The sequence below is a fragment of the Neopsephotus bourkii genome, unplaced genomic scaffold (genome assembly GCF_033783945.1).
Source record: "Neopsephotus bourkii isolate Nb327-2 ecotype Australia unplaced genomic scaffold, CSIRO-AGI_Nbou_v1 NB_1768, whole genome shotgun sequence".
NCBI classification, from domain to species: Eukaryota; Metazoa; Chordata; class Aves; order Psittaciformes; family Psittacidae; genus Neopsephotus; species Neopsephotus bourkii.
In genome coordinates this window covers 7,296,229-7,320,481 of record NW_026902242.1, presented here as the reverse complement: position 1 = coordinate 7,320,481, position 24,253 = coordinate 7,296,229, and the positions used below count along the sequence as shown (strand labels likewise).

General features: G+C 46.3%; 2 protein-coding genes across 4 annotated transcripts in view; both read left to right on the top strand.

Moving 5' to 3' along the window:
• ARHGEF4 (Rho guanine nucleotide exchange factor 4) overlaps positions 1-21,452 on the top strand; it is a 215,410-nt gene extending 193,958 nt beyond the window's left edge. For all 3 annotated transcript variants that reach the window (XM_061378901.1, XM_061378905.1, XM_061378904.1), the window contains 9 exons: positions 10,121-10,300; positions 12,864-13,058; positions 14,055-14,234; positions 14,814-15,046; positions 15,815-15,944; positions 16,701-16,832; positions 18,451-18,694; positions 19,363-19,440; positions 19,882-21,452. In XM_061378901.1, coding sequence (XP_061234885.1) covers positions 10,121-10,300; positions 12,864-13,058; positions 14,055-14,234; positions 14,814-15,046; positions 15,815-15,944; positions 16,701-16,832; positions 18,451-18,694; positions 19,363-19,440; positions 19,882-20,039 — 1,530 coding nt within the window. In that variant the 3' untranslated portion in view covers positions 20,040-21,452. The remainder of the gene's footprint in view (positions 1-10,120; positions 10,301-12,863; positions 13,059-14,054; positions 14,235-14,813; positions 15,047-15,814; positions 15,945-16,700; positions 16,833-18,450; positions 18,695-19,362; positions 19,441-19,881) is intronic.
• Positions 1-24,253, top strand: part of PLEKHB2 (pleckstrin homology domain containing B2) — a 472,273-nt gene that overhangs the window by 391,981 nt on the left and 56,039 nt on the right. The gene's annotated exons all lie outside the window — the stretch shown is intronic.

The following is a 24,253-nucleotide window of genomic DNA, read 5'->3' as shown; positions in this document are numbered from 1 at the left end:
ACACTTAAAGGCCTTAGATGAGTTTAAGCTGTTTAAGCTGATTTAGAGCTTTCAAATTACTTAAGTTCTCTGGCTTTGAGTGCTTAAGGAGGTTTTGAGGTCATAGAACCATAGAATAGTTTGGGTTGGAAGGGACCTTCAAAGCTCCTCTAGTCCACCCCCCTGCAACGAGCCGGGACATCTTCAACTAGCCCAGGTTGCCCAGAGCCACGTCCAGCCCAGACTTGGATGTCTCCAGGGATGGTGCATCCACCACCACTCCGGGCAGCCTATGCCAGTGCTTTACAACCTTCATTGTAAAGAATGTAGTCCTCTCGTCCAGCCTGAGTCTCCCTCTTTTAGTTTAAAACCATCACCACTCGTCACAACAGGCCCTGCTAAAAAGTTTCTCCCTATCTTTCTTGTAGGCCCACTTGAAGAGTGAAAAGGTCATAATAAAGTGTCCCCAGAATCTTTTCTTCTCCAGGCTGAACAATCCCAACTCCCTCAGTTGAGCTCCTAATTGTAAAGAGCTCTCTGAACATTTGGAGGGAGGATGGGGCACATACCCACTCCTGTAGCCTGTGCTCAGGGACTCTTTCTCCTTGAAAGCCTCCCAAGCAATGTCTGAACACCCAGGGTTCCCTGTGTACACTTTCATCCTCCCTTTTGGGCAAAAGAAGGAAAAAGCCGGGAGTTGGGCATCCATGTGGTAGAGATGAATGGCTCTTCCAAGTGTGTGGAGTGTTGCATGGATAGGACAAATTCCATGAGATCTGTAATGTTGAAGTTGTAGAAGTGCTGCTCTTACCCCTGCTTGAGGAGCCCTAGCCAGGAGGATGACAGTTTTATCCCAGAGGACATCCTAATGGCATTGTAATCAGTGTTGGCAATTGCTAATTTTCCACCTGAAGGGGTGTTGCTGTGCCTCAGGGAACATATCTGTCCCTGTCAGGTAACGTTTTCAAGGCTCATCACTTTCAAGAAGTATTTGTGGGCAGTATAAACAGTCAACATTTCTTCTGTGTTTTTCACTGTGCTAATGTCCTAACACCAGCTCTGTAGGGCCAGCCAGTAACACTTTTATCTGTGACTTGGGGTAGCTGCTCAGGCATAGATGCAAGTATGGCCTGGCTCTTTGCCTTGTGTGCTTTCCCAGGTTTAAGATCCTTGGTGGGCTGTACCCAGATGTGATGAGTTTAAATGGTCTTGAAGGACATCGCTTAATCTCTTTATAAACCATCTGTATGTTTGGCTCTGTAGTATCCTGTGGCACAGCTTAATTATGCAGCTCGGGGAAAAAGGACTGGGCTCATACTTAACTTATTCCATGGTGATTTCATGGGGTACCCATTGGCCTTGTGTTACAATAACCATTTTATAAGCCTTCGTCTCATGGCCACCTTCTATCCACCTTTCTCTGTTGCAGCTTCAAAGTCTGTTTAGTTTGTAATGGCTTAGAAACTTTCCACTTCTGATTCATGCTGCTCTTTGTGCCTTACCTGGTTCTCTTGCCTCTTTCTTTCTGAGTCATTCCTGACATTCAGACTTTCTGATCCTGATGGAGCAGGCCCATGTTTTCTTATATCTGACTGCAGAGACACTGCTGAGGAGCAGCACATTTAGTCAGTCATCTCAGATAATTGCTGATGTTACATTTGTCAGCTTCCCATTTAATTTTCCATTTTGTCAGCTGTCACTCAGCATTGTATCTGTTTGTTTAGGAGTGAAATTATATTTCACTTATACCAGAAAATAAATGTTTGACAGACATACATTTAAGTAAGTATCCTCTGGAAACTTGTGTGAAAGGTTAAAATGGAAGCTAGTTTACAGCTTTACTTAACTGTAAGCACCGCCTGCAACTACAACATTTAACTGTACAACATGATGTGAAGACAATTGTTTGCAGAGTACTAACAGGTTTGGGAAGGGCTTTGCTCCTGTTTTGTCTTTATGCCAAAGCTTAGGATGGTAGTTCCTGAAATTAGCAGACTCCTTTGGTATACAGGTCATGGGAGAGTGCTGTGTGGGGTGCTGAGGGCACTGACAGGATCTAGATGAGTAGTTGTCCTCAGCTACAGGTAACCATCCCCATTCTTTCATTAAGAGCTTTCCTGGCCTATCTCAGCCTGAAGTGAAATGTTCTCTAAAGCTATTTCACTTGATTTCTTTTCCATTGTAATAATGGGCTCTTAAGTAAGGAACTGAGAACCTCTTGTGTCACTTTGGAGTTTGAAAACTGGACTCGGATGGACATGCACCTGGCATGCATTCACACACTGCTCGTGACGTGCAGGTTGAAATGACATGGAGCACTGCTCTGCCTCCTCTGCTTGCTACAAGGCTTGCTTCTCTCCCCCTGTAGCACTTGATAAAGGGAGCTTTCAGAGCTGCTTCTTGCCTGCTGTGGGGGGACCCTCCTCCTCTTCCCATCTGTTTAAACCACTTCTGAGGGTGAATCGGGACTGAGAGGAGATCAGTAGAAGGGAATAATGTAATTAATGCCAGTCAGAATAGTTCTGTGGAAAATAGTTCTTACCAAATAAATGTGATGACAAATTTTGAATGTTTGGTAAATGGAGACAGCTGTACTAGACATCACATGAGGAGTTTGACTACAGGCACTGATTACAGAAGCAGCACTGTAGAATTATCAGCGTGGCGTACTTAACTGGATTAAGATCTCGGCTGACTGACATCTCAGATTTGTTAAGGAGAATCATGGTCAAATTAGAATATTTGAATGGGGATCTGCACTGTTTGGTAAATGCCTGAGAGTCCTTCACTGTCCTTAACTGATGTTCTAAAATCTGTGCTGAAAACACATACAGCTGACATGAGAGGCAAGAGGACAGTGAATACTAAGGGCATGGCTTGACTGCATGGTGTGCAGGTCTGTGCTTCTGAAACAGTGAACGCAACCCCGCCGCGCATGTGGGGATGTGGCTGGTGTAAGGCTGTGGCAAGGAGCTTGCATTATCATGAAGCATTTAGACAGAGGAGCAGCAACAAGCCATGAAGTGTTTGCTGAGGCTGAGGAGTTGTGTCAGTGGTTCTGGCACCCTGCAGCCAGGCAGCAAGTCTAGGCTAGCATTGTTTAGCAAGGCTTGCCCAAATTCCAGCCTGGCAGTGGAGGGAGCCAGGGCCCCCAGGGGCATGGTTATTTCATCATGCTAAGATGAACCCTTCCCTGGGGTGCCTGTCTCTTTCCACAGTCAAGAAAGACAGTCAAGACATTCGGACTAAATGCCTGCTGTTCAGATGACAGAAGCTCTGAGATAAATTTAATCTCTTTTGTCCATCATTAAACAGTGAAGCAAAATGTTCTGAGAGGAAGGTAGAGCAAGCTGTCAGGACAATTTGAAACCTATCCCATGGGTTCAGTTCAAGGGAGAGGGTAGCTGGCTTCTACCCTTGTTCAGGAAAAGTAAGTGTGTAAATGAAGCACTGCTTTGGACCAAGAGTCAAGTAAAACTTTACCTCCTCTGCTGCACTTTGCATGCGCGAAGGCAGAATAGGAGTTCTGGAGGCAGGGTAGTGAAGGAGCTGGAGCTGGCAACGGGAGGCTTTGCCTCTGGGGTCAGGACTGCTGCAGGGTATAAATGTTTGATGTGCTGACCCAGTTCAGCTTCAGTCTATAAAGCACAAGTTGGGAGGGGCTGAGCAATGAATGCAGGCCTCCCAGCAACCATGTAGTTTACCAGAAAGGGCTTGGGTTGAGGTTTCTGTTTTAGGGTCACAGAGCTGAAAAGTAAATTCCATTGTATTGGCACCTTCTCTCTGAACTGCCCTGTTTCCAGTGTCTTCTGATGCTCCTGGGCTCGTATTTTAGTTCTATACAATCCAGTGTACTTGGCATTATCAAGAGAATGATAGTCAAATATTATTCAAATAGAACCCAGTAGCTCAAAGATAAATATTTCCAAAAGGCATTTTCATCTCTCCTTATTCAAGTTGTCAAGATCTTTTATCTCTGTTAATATTGCCTGGAGCTCCTGTCAGAACAAGATTGGGACAAACAAGGTAATTATGTTAAGGTGTCCAGCCTGAGAGAAACAGGGACTGAGTAGCTAGAATACAAACAAGCTCACAGACAAGGGCCTTGGCATGCCAGGTCTGCTTGCCCATGTGGAATGGACTTAATTTGGGGCAACTATCTGCAAATGCTATGGCTGCGCCTGTACATAGACATTGCTTGGGGGAACGATGCCGCAATCCTCTCTCCTCCTCCTTCCTATGACATGTTTAGTAACCTGCACAAGCTCTTCTGTACTGGCACTTTCCCTTGGCACCCGCTGTGTTTGGAGATGAGCAGTGAGGTTGTGGCTGCACGGGCAGGTGCAGGTGCACAGGAATGCCAATGCACAATGCAGTATTAGAGCTGCAGTCGTAGACTCACAGAATAGTTTGGTTTGTTCCAACCCCTGCCATGGGCAGAGACAGCCACAGCTTCTCTGGGCACCCTGTGCCACTGTCTCACCTCCCTCACAGGGAAGGATTTCTTCCCAATGTCTAATCTCAGCCTGGCTCCAGAGCATCTCTGTGGCATCTTCTGGACTCACTTGAGCATCCCTCTTTGTGCTGAGGGCCCCAGAGCCATCAATTTCCAGTTTCAAAGCATCAGTGTTAGTACTGCCTTTGGATTGCAAACATTGCTGTCTAAAAACTTAACTGTTGTACTAAACAAAGAGAAATAGCCAATTTTTGTTCATTTTCGCTGCTGCAGTCACTGGGTAGCTGTAGGGTATCTGAGTCTGCATTCTCTGTCTTCTAATGTTTGTCTTCTAGATACCGTTTTGGGGCTCTTCAAGTACATGCACTGAGTTGTTGTCCTAGATATTACAAAGCCAGCACATAAATGTTGTTTCATATGGAAATTAACAGTTGTTTTTCAAACCTTGTTTTAATTGCAAAGATCAAAACCTGTGGTAAGATGAGTCTTTTGAGCTGAGGAGCTGCCATGCTTGGAAATGGTGAGCATTCCCTTTAATACACACTTCTTTGGCAGATAAGCAGTGCTCACATATAGAGCTGGTTGCTTGTGCCATGCTTTAACACATCTGCAGAAACTCTTTTTGTCTGCTGGTGTGTTTTATCCTTCCTGGGGTAGGGAGTGAGAGTCCCAACTTATGTGCTCCTCAGAGAGGATGCTGCAGCACGCTGTGCCTCCACTGGAGCAGCAATGCTTGCTGTGGGCACGTGCAGTACTGTTGGTGCTTCTCTGCCATGGAAATGCCAGTCCTGGCTCAGGGCTGCCCTTTAGTGCTTGCTTTGAGAAGGGGACTGTTACACGCGGTGTACTTGATGTTTCTGTATCTGCCCAGGAACTGGACCAGATACAACTGAGAAAGAATAGTGTAAGGCACAGGCTGGTGTAGATTGAGGGCAGGGAGGAGAATGAGCACTGAGCATGAGTGTTAAACACCTCTCAGGGCTGGTATCTGCTCCCTTGCCCACTGCCAGCATAGGAGCACAGACTGAAGCGGTGCAGGAGAGATCAGGCAGCGCATGTGGCCTGCAAGAGGTGTTTCAAGTGCTGCTGTTCTAATTGAACTGAGACAATCCAAACCATATCTAAAGTATTTTTGTAAGCTTTATTTCTTGCTTTATTCCATAATGATAATTCCTCCCTACAAACATGGTGTTGGGTTAATCAAATCCTGGCCTGTATTTTGGGTGTGTTTTTGTTTACTCCTTTGCCCAAGAGCTGTCTGTGGTAGTGGCCTTGCCTGAATGCCTGTGTCCATGTGGCCAGGCTGGTGATCAGCCAGTTGTGACTTTCTATATTGGACAAATCTTGTTTACAGTGTGGCTGTTGCTGAATAGAGAAAATGTAAGGTATTATTAGTGGGTGGCTTAAAATACCAGCTGAGGATTCACTAATCAGCCTCATGGCTTTCAGTGACCCTGAGATAAACCATGTGGCTCTGTCCCCTTGTGAGCTGGGTCTGTCAGCCCTAGCATGCTGTTAATACTAGGTCAGATTTATCTCTTGTTTTCTCATTGAGATACTGAGATCTGACAGCTTGGTACTGTAAGGTATTAACGCCTTCACATCATCAGTGCTATGTGTGTGTGATCATCAGAGTGCTACAGAGGGAGTCCATTTAGTCCCTCTCTGGTCACAGTTGTGGTATGTGTGCCAGCTACCACATCATACTCGAGCAGTGTTTCAGAGTGGCATATTTAAGCACACAAAAAAGGTATTTTTATCTCAGAGAATATTCTTTATGTGCTGGTCACAATTTGTAGCTTGAACAACCCTGCTGAATGCCACTCTTCCCACAGATTTATTAGTCTATGCTCATATCCTGAGCAGCAGTGATCCCCTACCCACATGGGTGTGTAACTCAGCATAGTATGGCAGCACCTCTGGCATGACCTGGTGGTAGGGCTTACCCATCTGTTGGCACATGGGGACAGCCTGCTCCTGCACCTAGACCAGTGACAGAGCATGTAAGACCCTTGGAGTATCAAGGATCACCTGCTACAAGCTCAGGAGTGTTGCATCCTAACTAGACAGAAGTGCAGCAGGAGGGCAGGAGACCAGGAGCTGCTGAAGAAAATTCAAAGGAAAAAAGAATTTTATAGAAAGTGGAAGCAAGGACAGGCGGCCTGGGAAGAGTACAGGGATGTTGTCCGGGAAGCTAGGGACCAGGTTAGGAAAGCTATGGGCCAGTTAGAATTAAACTTGGCTAGGGATGTTAAGGATAACAGGAAGAATTCTATAGGTATGTAGTGAATAAAAAACAGACTAGGGACAATGTGGGCCCTCTCAGGAAGCTATCCAGAGAACTAGCTACACAGGATTTGGAGAAGGCTGAGGTTCTGAATGACCTCTTTACCTCGGTCTTCACTGACAAAGGCTCTGACCGCACCACCCAAGTCTTGGAAGGCAGGCACCGGGACTGTGAGAATGAAGACCTTGGGCCCACTGCAGGAGAGGAATTGGTTCGAGACCATCTTAAAAACCTGAACGTACACAAGTCCATAGGATCTGATGAAATCCATCCGCGGGTCCTGAAGGAGCTGGCAAATGGAGTTGCTAAGCCGCTGGCCATCATATTTGAAAGATCATGGCAGTCAGGTGAAGTTCCCAATGACTGGAAAAAAAGGGAAATATAACCCCCATTTTCAAGAAGGGGAAAATGCATGACCCAGGGAATTACAGAGCAGTCAGTCTCACCTCTGTGCCTGGCAAAATCTTGGAGCAGATTCTCCTGGAAGGCATGCTAAGGCACATGAAAAACAACAAGGTGCTTGGTGACAGCCAGCATGGCTTCACTAAGGGGAAATCCTGCCTGACCAATTTGGTGGCCTTTTATGATGGGGCTACAGAACTGATGGACAGCGGTAAAGCAGTTGATGTCATCTACCTGGACTTGTGTAAAGCGTTCGACACTGTCCCACACGACATCCTTGTCTCTAAATTGGGGAGACATCAATTTGATGGATGGAGAACTCAGTGGATAAAGAACTGGCTGGATGGCCGCACACAGAATTGTGCTCAATGGCTCAGTGTCCGACTGGAGACCTGTAACGAGTGGTGTCCCTCAGGGATCAGTGTTGGGACCGGTCTTGTTTAACATCTTCGTCGCTGACATGGACAGTGGGATTGAGTGCGCCCTCAGCAAGTTTGCCGATGACACCAAGCTGTGTGGTTCGGTTGATACGCTGGAGGGAAGGAATGTCATCCAGAGGGACCTTGACACACTTGTGAGGTGGGCTGATGCCAACCTCATGAAGTTTAACCATGCCAAGTGCAAGGTCCTGTGCCTGTGTGGGAGCAATCCCAGGCACAGCTACAGGCTGGGCAGAGAAGAGATTCAGAGCAGCCCTGTGGAGAAGGACTTGGGGGTGCTGGTCAATGAGAAAATGAACATGAGCCGGCTTCAGTGTGCGCTTGCAGCCCAGAAAGCCAACTGTATCCTGGGCTGCATCAAAAGGAGTGTGACCAGCAGGTCAAAGGAGTTGATCCTGCCCCTCTACTCTGCTCTCATGAGACCTCACTTGGAGTATTGTGTGCAGTTCTGGTGTCCTCAACATAAAAAGGACATGGATCTGTTGGAACGAGTCCAGAGGAGGGCCACGAGGATGATCAGGGGACTGGAGCACCTCCTGTATGAAGACAGGCTGAGAAAGTTGGGGCTGTCCAGCCTGGAGAAGGCTGTGTGGAGAACTCATAGCAGCCTTCCAGTATCTGAAGGGGGCCTATAGGGATGCTGGGGAGGGACTCTTCATTAGGGACTGTAGTGACAGGACAAGGGGTAATGGGTTAAAACTTAAACAGGGGAAGTTTAGATTGGATATAAGGAGGAAATTCTTTCCTGTTAGGGTGGTGAGGCACTGGCATGGGTTGTCCAGGGAGGTTGTGAATGCTCCATCCCTGGCAGTGTTCAAGGCCAGGTTGGACGAAGCCTTGGGAGAGATGGTTTAGTGTGAGGTGTCCCTGCCCATGGCAGGGGGTTGGAACTTGATGATCTTAAGGTCCTTTCCAACCCTAACTATTCTGTGATTCTATAATTTTCCTGTCATGCCAGTGGCTGGCTGTATGACAGCAGCATGTCCCTTGCATTCCTTGCTTGCTGGGCCTCTCCAGTGACTGCTTACCTCTGTGAAGAGCAGAAACCTGCGGTAAGGGTGGACCCAGCCCTGTGGTGGGGCGCTGAGGGCAGGGAGAAAAGGCAGTGTTGGGAGCACCAACACAGTGGCTGTGTAGATAAATGGGAACCTCTTGTCCTCTCCCTCCCCATCATCCTGTTGTTATTGTCAGAATAGAAGCAGTGCATTAAGCTGTTTCTGGTTCAGTGGAGGGCCATTTGCTATCCAAAGGCAGACTGTATTTGAATTTTCTTTCAAATGCCTCATTACCTCTCTCCTGATTTACTGTGTGCACGATTATCCTGACGTTCCTTTACAACATGCATCTTTCTTCTTAGGGGAGAGGCAAAAACAGTAACCCAGAGCAGCAGATAAATAACTCTGTGACTGAGCAGGCTAAGGTGCCCAGCACAGATGACACGTGCATTATATGGCTGTGGTGATGCTGCTGCAATGTGGCTCAATAAACCATGGACAGTGGACTTTGTGCAGGTTTTCACCTTCTCCATTGTGCCTGGTAGACTGCTCTGTCTGTACTGCTCCCAGAATTTATCACTGCACCATTTTCCTGGAGAAAAACAGGGCTTTGCTGTGACTCCAGAATGGCTGAGTCCTTCTTAGCAGGATGCCAGTGTGCACTCTGCTTTCTTGGGGAAATGGCGGTGTTCTCAGTCATGCTCAGACCCCAAGATGCCTCTGTGTGTATTCCGTAGTTGATGACATTCAAAGCAGACTCTGATAGGATAAACTTGGGGCCATCAGGCAGTAATTCCTGTTGTAGGGGCCCACAGGACCTGCTTACAAACGCAGCAGTACAGTGGGTCCCAAGTGTTCCTTACTGTGCACTGTGGCTAAGGTGTGAGTGGTTGAGAATGGCATCAGGCACACAGGCACAATCATCCCTGTGTTCAAGTGCCCCCTCACAGCTTCAAGCCATGTGGGGTTTTGTTTTGGTTTTGTAATTGTTGGGGGTTCTTTCTTTCCTAGGGTAGGCCCCTATGTGATATGCAGTAAATAACTATTGTCCCTCAGTATAATTAAACTCTCCAGCAGACTCATTTTAAGAAGCTTAAGTGCTATGTTTAACCTTCTTAAAGACTTAAGGCTGTATCCATCCTAGACTTGTTCTTTAGTCTCAGAACACTTCCTGCTCGAAAGCATGTTTCTGAGCATTGATGCTCAAGGTTTCATGCCAAGGCTTTCCAGACTGGCAGCAGAAGAGCATCCCTCACCCACAGTGTACCACTGAGCCGTGTTTGCTGGCTGAGGCAAAGTCACCAGTAAGAAATTCCAGAGCACCAAACTCATGTTCTTTATGGCAGTAAATGTACTGTGTCCAGGTGATTCTGAGTAAATGCTACTGTGAGCAAGATCAGTTGAAGAAACTGCCAGGCTAACACCAACTCCAGTTCACATTGATCATGGGGAGTAACCAGTTCTCAGCGCTTGTTTGGCTCAGCAGCAGAGTTGCAGCCATGCTGTTGGACTGTGCTGCTTTCGTGGAGGGAGCTGACAGTTTGATTTGTTCTGCCCACAGCTCATCAGCGATGGCAGTGTGGTGTATGCAGAAGCCCTCTGGGACCATGTCACGATGGATGACCAAGAGCTGGGATTCAAGGCCGGTGATGTCATTGAAGTAATGGATGCCACCAACAAGGAGTGGTGGTGGGGGAGGATTCTGGACAGCGAAGGCTGGTTTCCAGCCAGCTTTGTACGGGTAAGAGCTTCGTGTTTCTTTATGCCTTTCCATTAGCACCAAGTGTTTGTTCTTTTTCTCCATGTTCAGCGTTTCTATAGTGACTCCTGAGCACTTTCACTGCTAGAGATAGTTGGTTCAACATGTCTTGTTACTGTTCCTCTACACATGGCTGTGGTACGCTGCACCCTCCCTCCTGAGCTGCCACCAGTGTGGACATGTCCCTCTTTACATGAGTAAATCAGGTGGTTCATTTCCAGCCTCTGGAGCTGCTGTGCATGGTGCTTTGCAGCCTGAGCTCCTGCTTACCCATATACATATTGGCTAGTTTGTGCCCAAGCACATAGCATTCCCTACAGGAGCAGGCAACAGATACTCTCCTAGAGGAATTCCAGATGCAGTTGGCAGACATCTTCATTTTAGTGTCCCCTTCAGAGAATACATTACCATGGCACCAAATTTAGCTTCCTCCATCTGTGCTGGGTCCAGTGCAATGCCAAGCCCCAAAGTATGTAACCATCTGACTCACACATGAACCTTCTCTTACCTGTGGGGTTTTACAAACATCAGGCTGCTGGGCTGTATTCCAGGCATTCAAAAATGGAGGAGAAACCCACAGAAAATGCCTTGGAGGTCAGGTGGAACAACTGATGAGGGGAGATAGGATATGGCTTGTGGGCCAAAGCTTTCCCTCAGAGCCAGCTACAAAGACCATATAGAAATAGCTACACAGAAAAGGCCAGACAGTCCCAGCTCTATACTGCATTAATTCCCACAGGGCATTTGGAAAGACAGTGGGAATTCTCTGTGCAAGTGGAGGGTAAAACTGCTGTACCCTCTTCTCCTGCTACAGGGAAAGAGGCTTTTTTCGTTTCTTTAGGCTGGGACTGTTTTCAGTGCTTTCACCACTTCAGGACAGGCTCCTCAGTACTGCAAAGGCAATTAGGCGCCTAAGCGTAGAGATTGTCAGCCCTTTAGCTCTTTGTCTGGGTCACTTCAGATCACAAGTGACCCCAAAGCAGGTGAAGGATGAGAGGAGGTGACCTGAGGTGAGCTGATGTCTGTAGCAAAAGTCCTTGGAGGCAGACAGTGCTATGAAAGTTTGGAAAACGCTTTCCTACCGATTGCAGGAGACAGGCTCAGCTGGGTGACTTGCAGTTGGTGGATGTTTTTACAAGTAAGGTTACCAGGACCAAATGCTCAGCACTAGTGGGGACAGAGATGCTTTTTTCACAGTAAAAACACAGGCCTTTTTTCCTTTCCCATTACTGATAAGTCAGACTGTTGTGCTGGCAAAAACCCCCGATGATACTTCAGGGAAAAGCAGACTAGCACAAGCCATTAGGGATACCCAGGACCACAAGCATCTGAGTGAAAACATCCTGCTAATCATCCCTGGGTCTCCAGCTTCCTGCTGGGAAGCTTGCTGTGTTCAAGGACTCAGCTACATTTGTGTGTCTCTCACTCCACGCAAGTTTCAGGCCAAGGCCTGAGTTTAAGATTGGCCAATGTTCAGCTCACAGTGAAGGAAACCCAGGATTGCACACCTTGAGGGCTTCACCTCCTGTAAACAGTAAAAGTCACCTATGCCTATGCTGACAAGGCATGGGTGTGCACTGCTTTTTATATGTAGCTACATCTGTAAGTGGTAAGTAATCCTGCCTAGGAGAAATCGCATTAGAAATGTAAGGCAGTTCTGTGTCGTTATACTACAAATGCCTATAGTGGTGCATGTTCTTACTTCAGTGTTTTCATTTCTCTGTGCTGGGATTGATCACCTGAGTTGTGTACAGAATATCCCCATGGGCACTCTGAGAGCTACAGCACTGCGACATGAAAGAAAGCTCCTTAAGTGAAATGCACCAGTAATTGCCTGCTATTAACTAAGGTACTTTGCTGCTGTTGACAACACAGACTCTGCAGGACAAATGCTGGTGTTTTCCTCTGTTCATGCTATGCTGCCATCTGATGGGCACTGCACCACGAGTTTCACACACAGCCCTGGAATGTAGTGCCATTACTTACCACGTTCATGCCCGCTGGCATCTGTATCTGCTTTTTATTAACAGTAAATTCCCTTAAAATTATCTCAGGGCAGTAGATACTGAGAGGCCATCTGGTCTTTCTAGTGTGAGAACAGTAAACCTACATTAAAAGCAGCTATTTGCTGGTTTCCCCCCTCCTTCCCTAAGCACCCCCTCCTTCCCTAAGCACCCTCTCCAAAGCACCTAAGCAGATTTCACTTGATAAACCATTTTTGTCTTGATTTTTGGATGTATTCTTCCTGGAGGACTCCATACTATTCCTGTGACTTCTGTGCACAAGAGATGCCTGCTTATAACCACTGGTATCACACCAGTGGGAGAGGCTGTCATATAGCTTGAAAGTACCCTCCCAAAACTGTCTGGCCTTAGCTTCCCCAAGGGTAAAATATGTTTACAGGTAAGGGGCACGTAGCAGCCCTCTTCAGTCCTCATCCTAGCTCAGTCTGTGTCTGCCATTCAGTCAACCGTCCTGAACTACTTCTTCTTGGAGGAGTTGTATTTGGCAATGCAAACACTGAATGTGTTGTGTGTCTGCACAGCTGCGAGTCAACCAGGATGAACCCATGGAAGATTATCCCATGAAAGTAGAGGGTGGCAAAGAGGACGACTCCAGCAGTGGCACCCGCCGCTTTGGGATGGGGCAGACCACCAAAGACCAGATGAGGACCAACGTCATCAATGAGATTATAAGCACAGAGAGAGACTACATCAAGCATCTGAAGGACATTTGTGAGGTAACGGAATAAAGGGGGAAGTGAATGTAAGAATTCATTTGAAGGATGGCAGTCATGTCCCATTATTGCCCAGAGAGTGATCCTAAGCAGGTAACTCTTTTGAGACTGCATTTCCATCAGAGCCTGCTCTGGGAAATGGTGCTGCGTGCTCAGAAAACAGAAGCCAATTCATTACTGCAGTTGCACAAATGCCTCTGTATTTGGAGCACCCACTTGAGCTGTGATTAAGTGGAATTAATTGAATTTCCTAAGCCAGAGTAAATGTCTAGCGTTGCTGTTCTCCTTAATGTACGTTCTGAGGTAATATAAGCAGCAATTCTAGCCTTCAGGCAAGTCATGCTCAGATCAAAACAAGCGGGGATGTTCAGCCCATTAGGTCTTTCACTTGCGAATATGCTGAATATTGCAACACCTCTTCTGGAAGAGATATGTTGTCATGTGCTTGGGGTGCATGAAGGGAACTGATCCGAGTTTTGCAGGAACTTAGTTCTTAAGTGACACAGACCTGCAAAGCCTTTCAGGAGAGCCAGCTGGGGTGAAGCAGCACACACTTACCGAGCAAGCCCTTCCTCCTGCAGTGTCCCCAGTGTCCTTTCTGCACTCCTCCTCCCTTGAGTCAGCAGCCAGGCATTTTCTAACACAGGCATCCCAACCAGATCTGCAACTGGATTTAGTTGATCTAAATCTATCAGTGGAGCAGTGCTTGAGTCAGAACACCCCATAGCCTGCAGGCAGATAAAGGTGGATTGGACAGGAGAGACCAGCTCTGGGACTCAGCTTTGAGTGTGGGTTACAGTATTGTTAAAGGCAGTGATGTAACTGTGGCTTGGTTTCTATATCTACCATGAGTTGGGTGATACTGGAGGAAATCATAGCTAAAACATGGATACACCTCTGCAGGAAGTGGGTGCAGGAACCTGGTGTACTCTTTGGGGGTTTCTGTTGCTAGCCACAGAGCAAATGCTCAGGACGCTTTCCAATGTGGTTTCCTCCTAGGGTTACATTAAGCAGTGCCGCAAAAGAGCAGACATGTTTACAGAAGAACAGCTGAAGACAATCTTTGGGAATATTGAGGACATCTACAGGTGCCAGAAGAAGTTTGTTAAAGCACTAGAGAAGAAATTTAACAAAGACCACCCACACTTGAGTGAGGTTGGCTCATGCTTCTTGGAATATGTAAGTAAACCTGACTTCATGGGAAAAGGGGAAGCTGAGCATGGGTTAAGCCAAAGCATTTAGAAACTGACCTGGGAACTGATGCTCTGTTTAAAAAACCCCCACCCAAACTAAATGCCACCACCCTGCCCCATACAACCCCTGCAGTGAAACATCCTCTAGCTCTTGTGGCTGTGGAAAGAATGTTTTCTGAGCAGCTCAGCTTCTGAGCACTGTGCTCCCTGCCAGACATCAGGCAAAAATGTAGAAAGATTCCACAATGCGGAGCTGGACTTCAGTTGACAGCTATGGCTTTTTCAGGTCATTAAAAACATTGAGCGAAGCACAGGCCAGAAGACATGGAATGGTCTCGGTTGCTCCAATAAGCTGCATGTGCTGTAACTTGGAATGTTCCCTGCCCACCCCCAACTTTGGGTCTCTGGGCTTCAAAGCCTGGGGAGGATACAAATTACCAAACAGCCCCATGTTACAGGATCTGCCACCAACCAGATACACCACCATGGATACAAACATCCATGATACAGGATCTGCCACCAACCAGAAGAACAGGGACAGTAACTCCTTTTGTTTCCCTTGCAGCAAACTGAGTTTCAGATATACTCTGAATACTGCAACAACCACCCCAATGCTTGCATGGAGCTGTCCCGCCTCACCAAAGTCAACAAGTACGTCTACTTCTTTGAAGCCTGCCGCCTGCTGCAGAAGATGATCGACATCTCTCTGGATGGGTTCCTGCTGACTCCTGTGCAAAAGATCTGCAAATACCCACTGCAACTGGCGGAGCTGCTCAAGTACACCAACCCCCAGCACAGGTAGGTCGGCAGCAGATTGCTTGTTGGCTTCTTTTAGGTTATTGGAAGGCTGTTAAAAGGTCTCCCTGGACTTTCTCTGGTCTTAACAACCCCAGCTCTTTCAGCCTGTCTCCAGAGCAGAGGTACTCCAGCACCTCTTAGCAGAAAGCTCCTTAATGCAGTACACAGATGTGGTTGCATGATGTGTGTAATGTATTTTCACAGATGTTGTGAACTGTGCTACTGTGCGGAAGGCTCCTTCCCGTGGCTCTGAACTGAGGTGGAATGGCTGGTGGGAGCAGGTGGTGTATGGGTGAGGGTAGGTCAGCTTCTGTCCCACCCTTCCAGATAAACCACCCGCTCCTACTTAAAATAAAGCCAGTTGTTGCTGACCCTGCCTTACCTGTGTGCGACAGAATCGGTCCCTGTATCAGACAGGAGCATTATGAATATATTGTATTATGCTGTGGAAAGTCATGAGGCTTGGAACTTTGTTCCAGGAACTCCTATGTACACCTCTGTGGCTGAATTTGATTGCTTACCCTCTTCCCTTCCACAGATGGGGCCTGGATTTGTTATAAGGCTGTCATCTGTGCCTCAGAACCAGTCTGCATCTGCACGTAGCAACGCATACCTCCAACTTCCAGTATAGAACAGCTGGGATAGGATTGCAAGTGGGACTCATGTTTTCTGCTCTTAGGCCGTACTAGCGTGCCCTCCTTTGGCGTACAGGCACAATAAACACGTGTCATTTTATCATGCCTAACAAACACCTCTGCCTTACCCTAGGGATTTTAAAGATGTTGAAGCTGCCTTAAATGCCATGAAGAACGTTGCTCGGCTCATCAATGAGAGAAAGCGGCGGCTGGAGAACATTGACAAGATTGCTCAGTGGCAGAGTTCCATAGAGGACTGGGAGGTAAGAGATTTCCTTCCCCCCATGAATTCAGTGTTCACTGTTTGTGGGGTTTGGATTTATATTCATTTAAACAGATGCGATGTTGTAGTAGCCAACTGAACAGGCCCAGCACATAACCTGGCCAGACCAGCTGCTCCCTGGGAATTTTGCTTCCCCATTTCCCTTGCAGAACAAAATGTGTGGGTTAATGAAATCCTGTTATTCTCCTCTTGCCCCCCATTTTATCTTGAATTTCACACTCAAAACAAGCAAAATTACCCCTTAATGCTTAGTAAGTCACCCTATTTTTGCAGAGAGACAAGCTCTGATAGAGTGACAAAGGAAGCCATGGGTCCCTGGAGGCTCATTGGAAAAAAATGCTAAATTAAAGAAACAAACCTGCTGATTTCCTAAACCCTAGGCCCAGTAAAACCAGACTTCCTCCTCAGGGATGGCAGGTTAAATCCTCAGCTCTCTGCTTATGTGCCTCCTTTAACAGCGGGGATCCAAGAGCTGCCCTGAGCAGACTCCCTGGAAAAGGGTATTTTTTTTCATTTAACACACTACTGTTCTCAGCCCATTCAGTTCCTGTTCCCTGGGTCCACAGTGTCTCCTGATGTGACAGGGACTGTCCCTCAGCACAGAGGCTCCTTCTCATCCCCAGAAGAGTTGTGTGAGCAGGAACTGGGGCCCTACAGCCACACAGGTTCTCCTGTGACACCAAGGACTTACTTCTCCCCTGTGCTGAGCCCAACCTGTTGTTTGTGCTGTTCTCAGGGTGAAGATGTCCTAGTCAGGAGCTCAGAACTGATCTATTCTGGAGAATTAACCAAACTCTCCCACCCGCAAGCCAAGAGCCAACAGAGAATGTTCTTCCTGTTTGATCACCAGCTCGTCTGCTGCAAGAAGGTAACCCCACCCACCAGGCCCAAATGCTGTCTGTCTGTTACAGTGCTAAAGAACTTGACTGAGCCTCCCTCTCTGACCCTTTGTTTCCCTAATACTCACTGGCATCATGTGTGCTTCTGGCACAAAGTGCATTTGCTGCAGTCTCTGCACAGCCTTGGTGTGTTCTGTGCACCTGACCACAGCAATAAGCTACAGGAACTCCTGGCCTAATTTTTAGAGCAAGAGAGGGAGCATTGCACTGCTTGTAGGGTTAATGGCTGGGTTTTTTTATAAAACTCAAGCATGGGCAATGCCACCAATTTTACCTCTTTCTGTCACCCTCTTTATTGGGAAAATAATAAAATAAAGTGAAAGGCACCTCCCATTGGAGTATCAAAACTGAACGTGTCTGATGGTTGTTCTGCAGACTCCAGAGCATACAGGTTCCTCCAGGTAATTTAGGCATGAGACCCTCACTGCTTCAGCACTGCTGGCAAATTTACTTTCCATTGCCAACACATTACCCAAAAGCTAAGCAGGACTTTTTTAATGCCTTCTTTCTCTTCCCTTCAAATCTCTTCTCTTGAAATCTCTTAAAATCTTTTCTGTTCTCTTAAAGTCTCTTCAAATCTCTTTTCTTAAAAAATCTATTCTCTTAAAATCTTTTCTTTCTTAATTTCTTCAAATCTCTTAAAATCTCTTTTCTTCAACTCTTTTCTCTTAATCTCTTCAAATCTCTTAAAATCTCTTCAAATAGCTTAAAATATTTTCAAATCTCCTCTTAATATCTATTCTCTTCAAATAGCTTAAATTCTCTTTTCAAATCTCTTAAACTCTTCAAATATCTGAAAAATCTCTTTTCAAATCCCTTCAAATAGCTTAAAATCTCATCAATTCTCTTAAAATCTCTTACCTTCACATAGCTTAAAATGTTTTCAAATCTCTCTAAAGACCTCTTCAAATCTCTTAAATCCTCTTTACTTCAAACATCTCCAAATATCTTAATCTCTTCTCCTCAAATCTTAAAAAAAAAATCTCTTAAGAGAATCGCTGTCAGGGTATTTTTAAGATTTTAAAATATCTCTTTTCTTAAAAACCTCTTCTCCTTTTCTCTTTTCTCCTTTTTTTTTCCTCTCCTCTCCCCTTCTCTTAAAAAAAATTTCAAATCTGTTCTGTTAAGTTCTTTTGTCTTAAAACCTCTTCTGTGCTCTTTTTCCTTTTCTCCTCTCCTCTTTGAATCCTACAGTTAGAATACTGTTTCCTGACATGGGCTTAATGAGGATTGGGATCATGTGTAATAATCAAAGCTTACTTCCTTCTCAGTCGGAGCTCTGCAGGGCAGCTGGCAGCCCACAACAGAAGATGCCAACCTATCCTGACCATAAGAAGAAAGTGTGAGATTCCCCTCGCTGCCAGCAGGAGCTCAGCACTCTGCAATTCCACACTCAATTCCATTTTATTTGTAGAATTTTGTTATTTTAAATAATTTGTAATTTATTTACAATTTTATTTAACAATCATTTTATTCTTAGAGGAGTGCCAAGATTAAATACTGCATTATATCGGAGAAAATGTTTAATGAAGGGACAGGACAGTAAACAGTTAACATCTGTATTAGTGTCTGTGATCTCTCTTACAGGACCTCCTGCGCCGGGACATCTTGTATTACAAGAGTCGGATCAACATGGATGACATGGAAATACTGGATGTAGAAGATGGGAAGGACAAGGACTTCAATATCAGCGTGAAAAATGCATTTAAGTTGCACTGCCGTGACACTGAGGAAGTCCACTTGTTCTGTGCAAAGAAGCCGGAGCAGAAACAGCGCTGGCTGAAGGCATTTGAAAATGAAAGGAGACAGGTTCAGCTGGACCAGGAGACAGGTATGGCAAAACACTGCTGTGATACACTGGCGGTTTGGGGTTTGTTCCTTTGTTTTTCCTTCTTTTTTTAACCCCCAGCCAGTGCACAGGAGTGAAATGGGAGAAGCCAGTCCCTGCTCCCATCCAGCTCCAGGCTGCTGAACTGCACATTCAGAAGCAATCTCTGCAATTGAAACAAAAGAAAAATGCAAACCCCCATGAGCAGACAGTGCAGTAAGGCCTCAGGGGGGGGAAATGTGTCTTTAATGAGTTCAGGGCTGACAAAATGGTCAGTACATCACACAGCTGCCATTATTTTGCAGTAAAGTGCCCAGCTTTATCATGTCTGTACAAAACTTGTTCAGGCAAAGGTTCTCACTGTTGTGTCCAAATCCTGCTTAATTCAGACTTGTGTGATCTAATGAGCTCTGAACCACGATTGCTCTGGACTGGCTTCTTCACCCAGCAAAGCATGGGGGCAAGTGCAGGCATTAACCCTTGCATGAAAGGGAGGGAAAGGTGTGCAAGGGGAAGCAGTGTGTGTTCCACCTTCAGGAGGAATTTTAGTTTGTGACCTCCCAGCCCAGGCATTTTCCTACCCCCGTACTCCCCTGACTTATGTGCCAGTATCTTCCCATGAGATACAAAATGAGGAGCCGCTGCTACTGACAAACTCTTTTATCTTCAAGGTTTTTCAATCACAGAGGTGCAGAAAAAGCAAGCCATGCTGAATGCCAGCAAGCAGCACCATACTGGGAAGCCTAAGGGTGAGTCACACCTGAAGACAGACATGCTGCTAGAACCATGGGCAGAACCTGGTTCTAGAACCTGGATTTACAGCCTCCTTACTTATTTGACTGAACTCCACAGTAAGTAAGTAAGCCAAAAGTAAGATTTGGCTGCAAACCCAACCAGTCTGGAAGAAGGCCAGACCTCTCTAACAGAGCAAAGCCCCAAGGCCAAAGCAGTGGGAGACACTCCACAGGCCTGCCCTGTGCACAGGCAAGGTAGACTCTGATCATTACAACTCAAAAACACCTTTCAGTTATGCTTCACATTTCTGGGGCTTACACAGCATTAAAAAAAGCAGTGCTGAAACCAAAGATAATGCCAAGACAAACCAACTTACTCCCTAACAGTAGCTCTAGCAGAGAATGGGGAAGGGAGCTGTGCTCAACTAACATGCTTCCCATCTCCTTCTCTCACAGCTGTGACCAGGCCATACTATGACTTCCTGATGCGTCAGAAGCATCCCACTCTGCCCACTATGGTCCCTCAGCAGCAAGTCTTCATGCTGGCAGAGCCCAAGCGCAAGCCCTCGAACTTCTGGCAGAACATCAGCAGGCTGACGCCCTTCCGGAAATGAGGGCAGCCCGTGTTTGTGCCTGAACCCCTTCTGAGAAAGCACTTTATCCATCGGTCCTGGGAGGTGGAGCCCAGCTCCTTTCAATCCTTTGTTTACAGAGGATGGCACACACGCTCCTGCCTTCCCTATTTACGCTGCAGACCAACTGCTGCGCTGGCTCTGAGGTGAGACACTTGCACACACGTGTGCGTTGGTGCCAGTCCCATCGAGCCAGCCCTGCGCAGCGCCCAAGGGGCAGACTTCCAGGAAGAGCTCACATCCTTGTGTCAGCTGTAGCTCGAGTCACTCCCTCCTGCAGTGAACACTACTGCTGCCTGGCAGCTGTCAGAGGGGATGGCTGCCCATACACCAGCCACCTCCGTGTCTGCTGACATGCTCAGAGTCACTGACACAGTACACTGCCCATGGAGGGATAAACCCTTCTCTCTGCCCACCCCACTCCTGATGTTTCTCTGAGACGCAATCCTTCTCCCACGCACGTCTAACTCATTCAGTTAGCCTCTGGGGCACTCAGACAACAGTGAGTACTGCACTGTGACCCTTTCCTTTAGATCACCAGTGATGAACTGTATCCTACGTTAAATGGTGCCAATCAACCTGCAGCATGAGTAAAGTCCAACAATCTCTTTAGTGGGTTTGAATTCCATCAGCTAGAGACAAATGTGCCTAATTAATACCATACTCAATTCCTTAGATTCTCGTCTCTCCATCATTCTGCCATATTTCCTGGCCAATGAAAATGCCCATTGTTTGTAATGTCTTTATTTATGGTAAAAGATCAGAACTGTGTATTTTGTAAGTCTGTAATTGTTCTGTCACTTGTTGTTAACTTGATGCCTGTTTTGTCTGTTTTACTGTTTTTAAGAAAGGTCAATATTTGCAAACCCAGCTCCCTGAAGTCAGAGTCTACAGTGCAACTCTGAATGATGACTGGTATGCAAACTCCCACAGACCCTCAGTTCAAGGGGTATTACTACAGGTTGTTGACACCTTTAAACAATGAAAAGCCACTTTAAAAAGACCAGGCCTACGTTTGGCATTAAGAGGCTCTAAGAACCCCAGTTTCAAACTGGCCCAAAAGAATTAATTTAAACCTTGGTTAGTGAAAGGAAAGATTTGCCTTACCACAGTGAGAGTTAGAAGCCATACTGACTGAATTTCCTAGCTTAGAGACAGCCTGTGACACTGCAAAGAGCAGTGTCTTCTTTCCAATATGAAGCTAGTGTGAGTGAGCACTAACTATCTGCAGAGCTCAGAAATCCAGTGCTTGTTGATGCTGTAGCTGACCAAAGTCTGGTCATCCAGGGATCCCTGAATTCAGTAGCAAGTACAAAGTCATTCTTGCACTATCTCCCCCTCCCAGACCAGGGGCAACATTTAATTTCATAAAGAAACTTGTAAAAGTGACTCTCAGCCTGTGTTTGTGTCCAGTCTGTCTGTCTGTGTGAACCTGTGTCTCTTTTAAGTCACTGCAGTTTCTGCTCCTGCAGCTTAAAAAATTAATGCTAGAAGGTTATCCTCAAAACAGCCATCCTTTGGATGGCAGGCTGGGGAAGCAAAAGCCAGACCACTTCTCAAGGTTAGTACCTATGATTACCAGATCCCCAAAATTCCTGCTGTTTCCTTAAATGGAAACCACATTTCAGAAATATCAGAAAAGCTGCAGAGGATGCTCAAGCCCACTTTGAGCAATATGGAATTAGAGGAACAACCAGCACCCGTAACCAAGATATCTACTTGGAACCTGCCCCCCTCCACAGCCTTCTCCCTGCCCTTCCTGGGAAAACACACAGCTCCGTGGTTCTAGGCAGAACCAGATGTGACATCACCATTCGATGCCATCCTCAATAGAGATTGGTGACCAACACTCAATCTAAGTCCCCAGAACTTCCCCTTCACGCAGACAAGGGATGTCTGCCCATGGAATCTTTGTTACTTCCTCCTTCCCTCTTCTCCCCACCCCCATCACCCCAAGGAACAGGAAAATGGGGCTTACCAGACTCCAAAAGAACATTTCTCCACGCTTGACAGGACACAGTGCAGCAATACATGGGAGGACTGGGGTGGGGGAAACAGGGGACATGCTAAATAAATGAATGTCAGACTTTAAAAGAAGCTACTGAAATCAGGCTCTGCTACTTGCCTCTTAGCAAGTACCCAAACTGACAGTGACACCTTCCAGCCCCATGCTAGGTTAGGAGTGTTCTGCATGCCATGAGCATTATGTGGTTACTCCTCCCCAGACAGAGCAACACTCCAGTGGGACAGCACAGCATCCGTAGAGCTGAGCTCCCTTTGCTGCACGCTCAGCACCACCAGGCAATGGTCACTGTTGTGTTTACCCCAGTAAGTGTCTGCACCCTCCTTTCCTTACCTTTGGCATGTTTGTTTTGATTGGCCAGGAAGAAAATCTGTTGGCCCAGAAGTGATCCATTTTCTGGGCTTATCACCCTTGTAGTCAGTTGGGAGGGACAGGGAACTGGACCAGTGACCCCTGGCTGGATGGGGCCTGGGGACAATGTCCCACACAACACATGGACACACCCTCAGAGCAAAACCAGCTGTGAAGAGTCACCAGGTTTCTCACAGTCTTGTCCAGCTGTTACCCATGTGCTCAAGGATGGAGTCTGGCAAAACCTGTGTTCCTGCTCAATACCTCACTGCTCACACTGTGGAAAAACAAACTTCCTACAGCTACTTAAGATTTTCCTGTAGTGCACCTTTTGCTTTTAATTTGTATGCTGCTTTAGACACTCAGCTTTACATGTACATTGAAGTCACTCCCATACAAATCGTCGCCTATTCTACTGAATGAGGTGGGGTGACAGTTGCACCATTTCCTATAGTGCAGCAGCTTTGAAAGGCCACAAAAAAATGCCCCTGGCCCTCAGCTAAAACACACACAAGAACTGGCTACTATCAGTTATCTGTGTATCAATCCTCTGAACAGTAAATACACATCCATCACCTTGTTTGCATTATCAGATTACTTATCACCTCTTCCAGAACTTACCCCACAGCTGATCATAGCATACAAATAATTTAGAGAGAAGCTTCTTATAAGAATCTAAGTGCCAAACCAGATTTCTCTGGCTAAACACTACACCAGTTGATGAAAAGTTATTTATTTCTAGCAGAGAGAAACACATTCTCTACTTGACTATCAATCAGTACTTCTCTTCCCAAGAAGTGTCTTCAGTTACGATTCTAGTCTTGCAAGAACAGTTGAAGCTAGGATCTGATCTCCTATGCAAGACTGAAATCAGCTATAAAAGCTGATCACACTGAAAGAGGCACAAATCACGTGACACAGCAGGTGGACTGACAGCAGTGACACTGATAAAACAGGTAAAGATCAAACCCGCTTTGCTCGCTCAGCATACCTACCATGCACCAGCATGTTAACAGACCACTTCGTAAAGCTGAAGAGTTTCATCCCGTATTTTCTACCCACCACTACTTTCTGATTCTGTAACCACAGAACCTCTTATTTCCTGAAGAAACTGTGTATCAGATCATGTGTAACCTGCACTGGTTTTAAATGACTAGTCATGTCCTAAATTACTGATTAAATGGTACAATGTACTTGCTTTGGACAACAGTAACAGACCAACACTGAACTTCCTTCACCCTGGCATCCGGATTTCGCATGGAGTTATTCACACTGTACTGTCAATGAGAAGTACCAGGGAGAACCTATGTGTAGGAAAGCAAGCATCTATGTACACATTGTGTAGATTCCCAAGGTCATCAGCTAAACTGTTAAAAAAGAGGGTTGTGGCATACAAGAGGTCAAGTACAGCTGCTGTCAAGTTCTCTGAGCTTAACAGGAACGTAAGTTTACCAGATTCACATGAAGAGTCCACTTCAAATGTGCAAGTGGAGATGTGAGACTGCTAACCCACATGAACCTTCCACATGGCCACAAATGCAGGTTTTCGTGCTGAACTGCAGCTCCTGACACAAGTCTCAACTGCACCACTCATTCTGGATCTCAGGCTAGAAGCTACCTAGCTAATCAGAAACACACTTCTGCACCAAGTTACAGAACAGGACAAGAACACCTGTTCAGGGTTGGATTGGTGCTTTTCTTTATTAGGTGTTTTCGTTCTTTCTGTTCCCCTTCTTTTGCAGCTCTCCATTTAGGAAGCTTATTGTGTAAAACAGCCCTAAGTAAAATCTTCCTATATTCCATTAGGACAAATAAGACATGC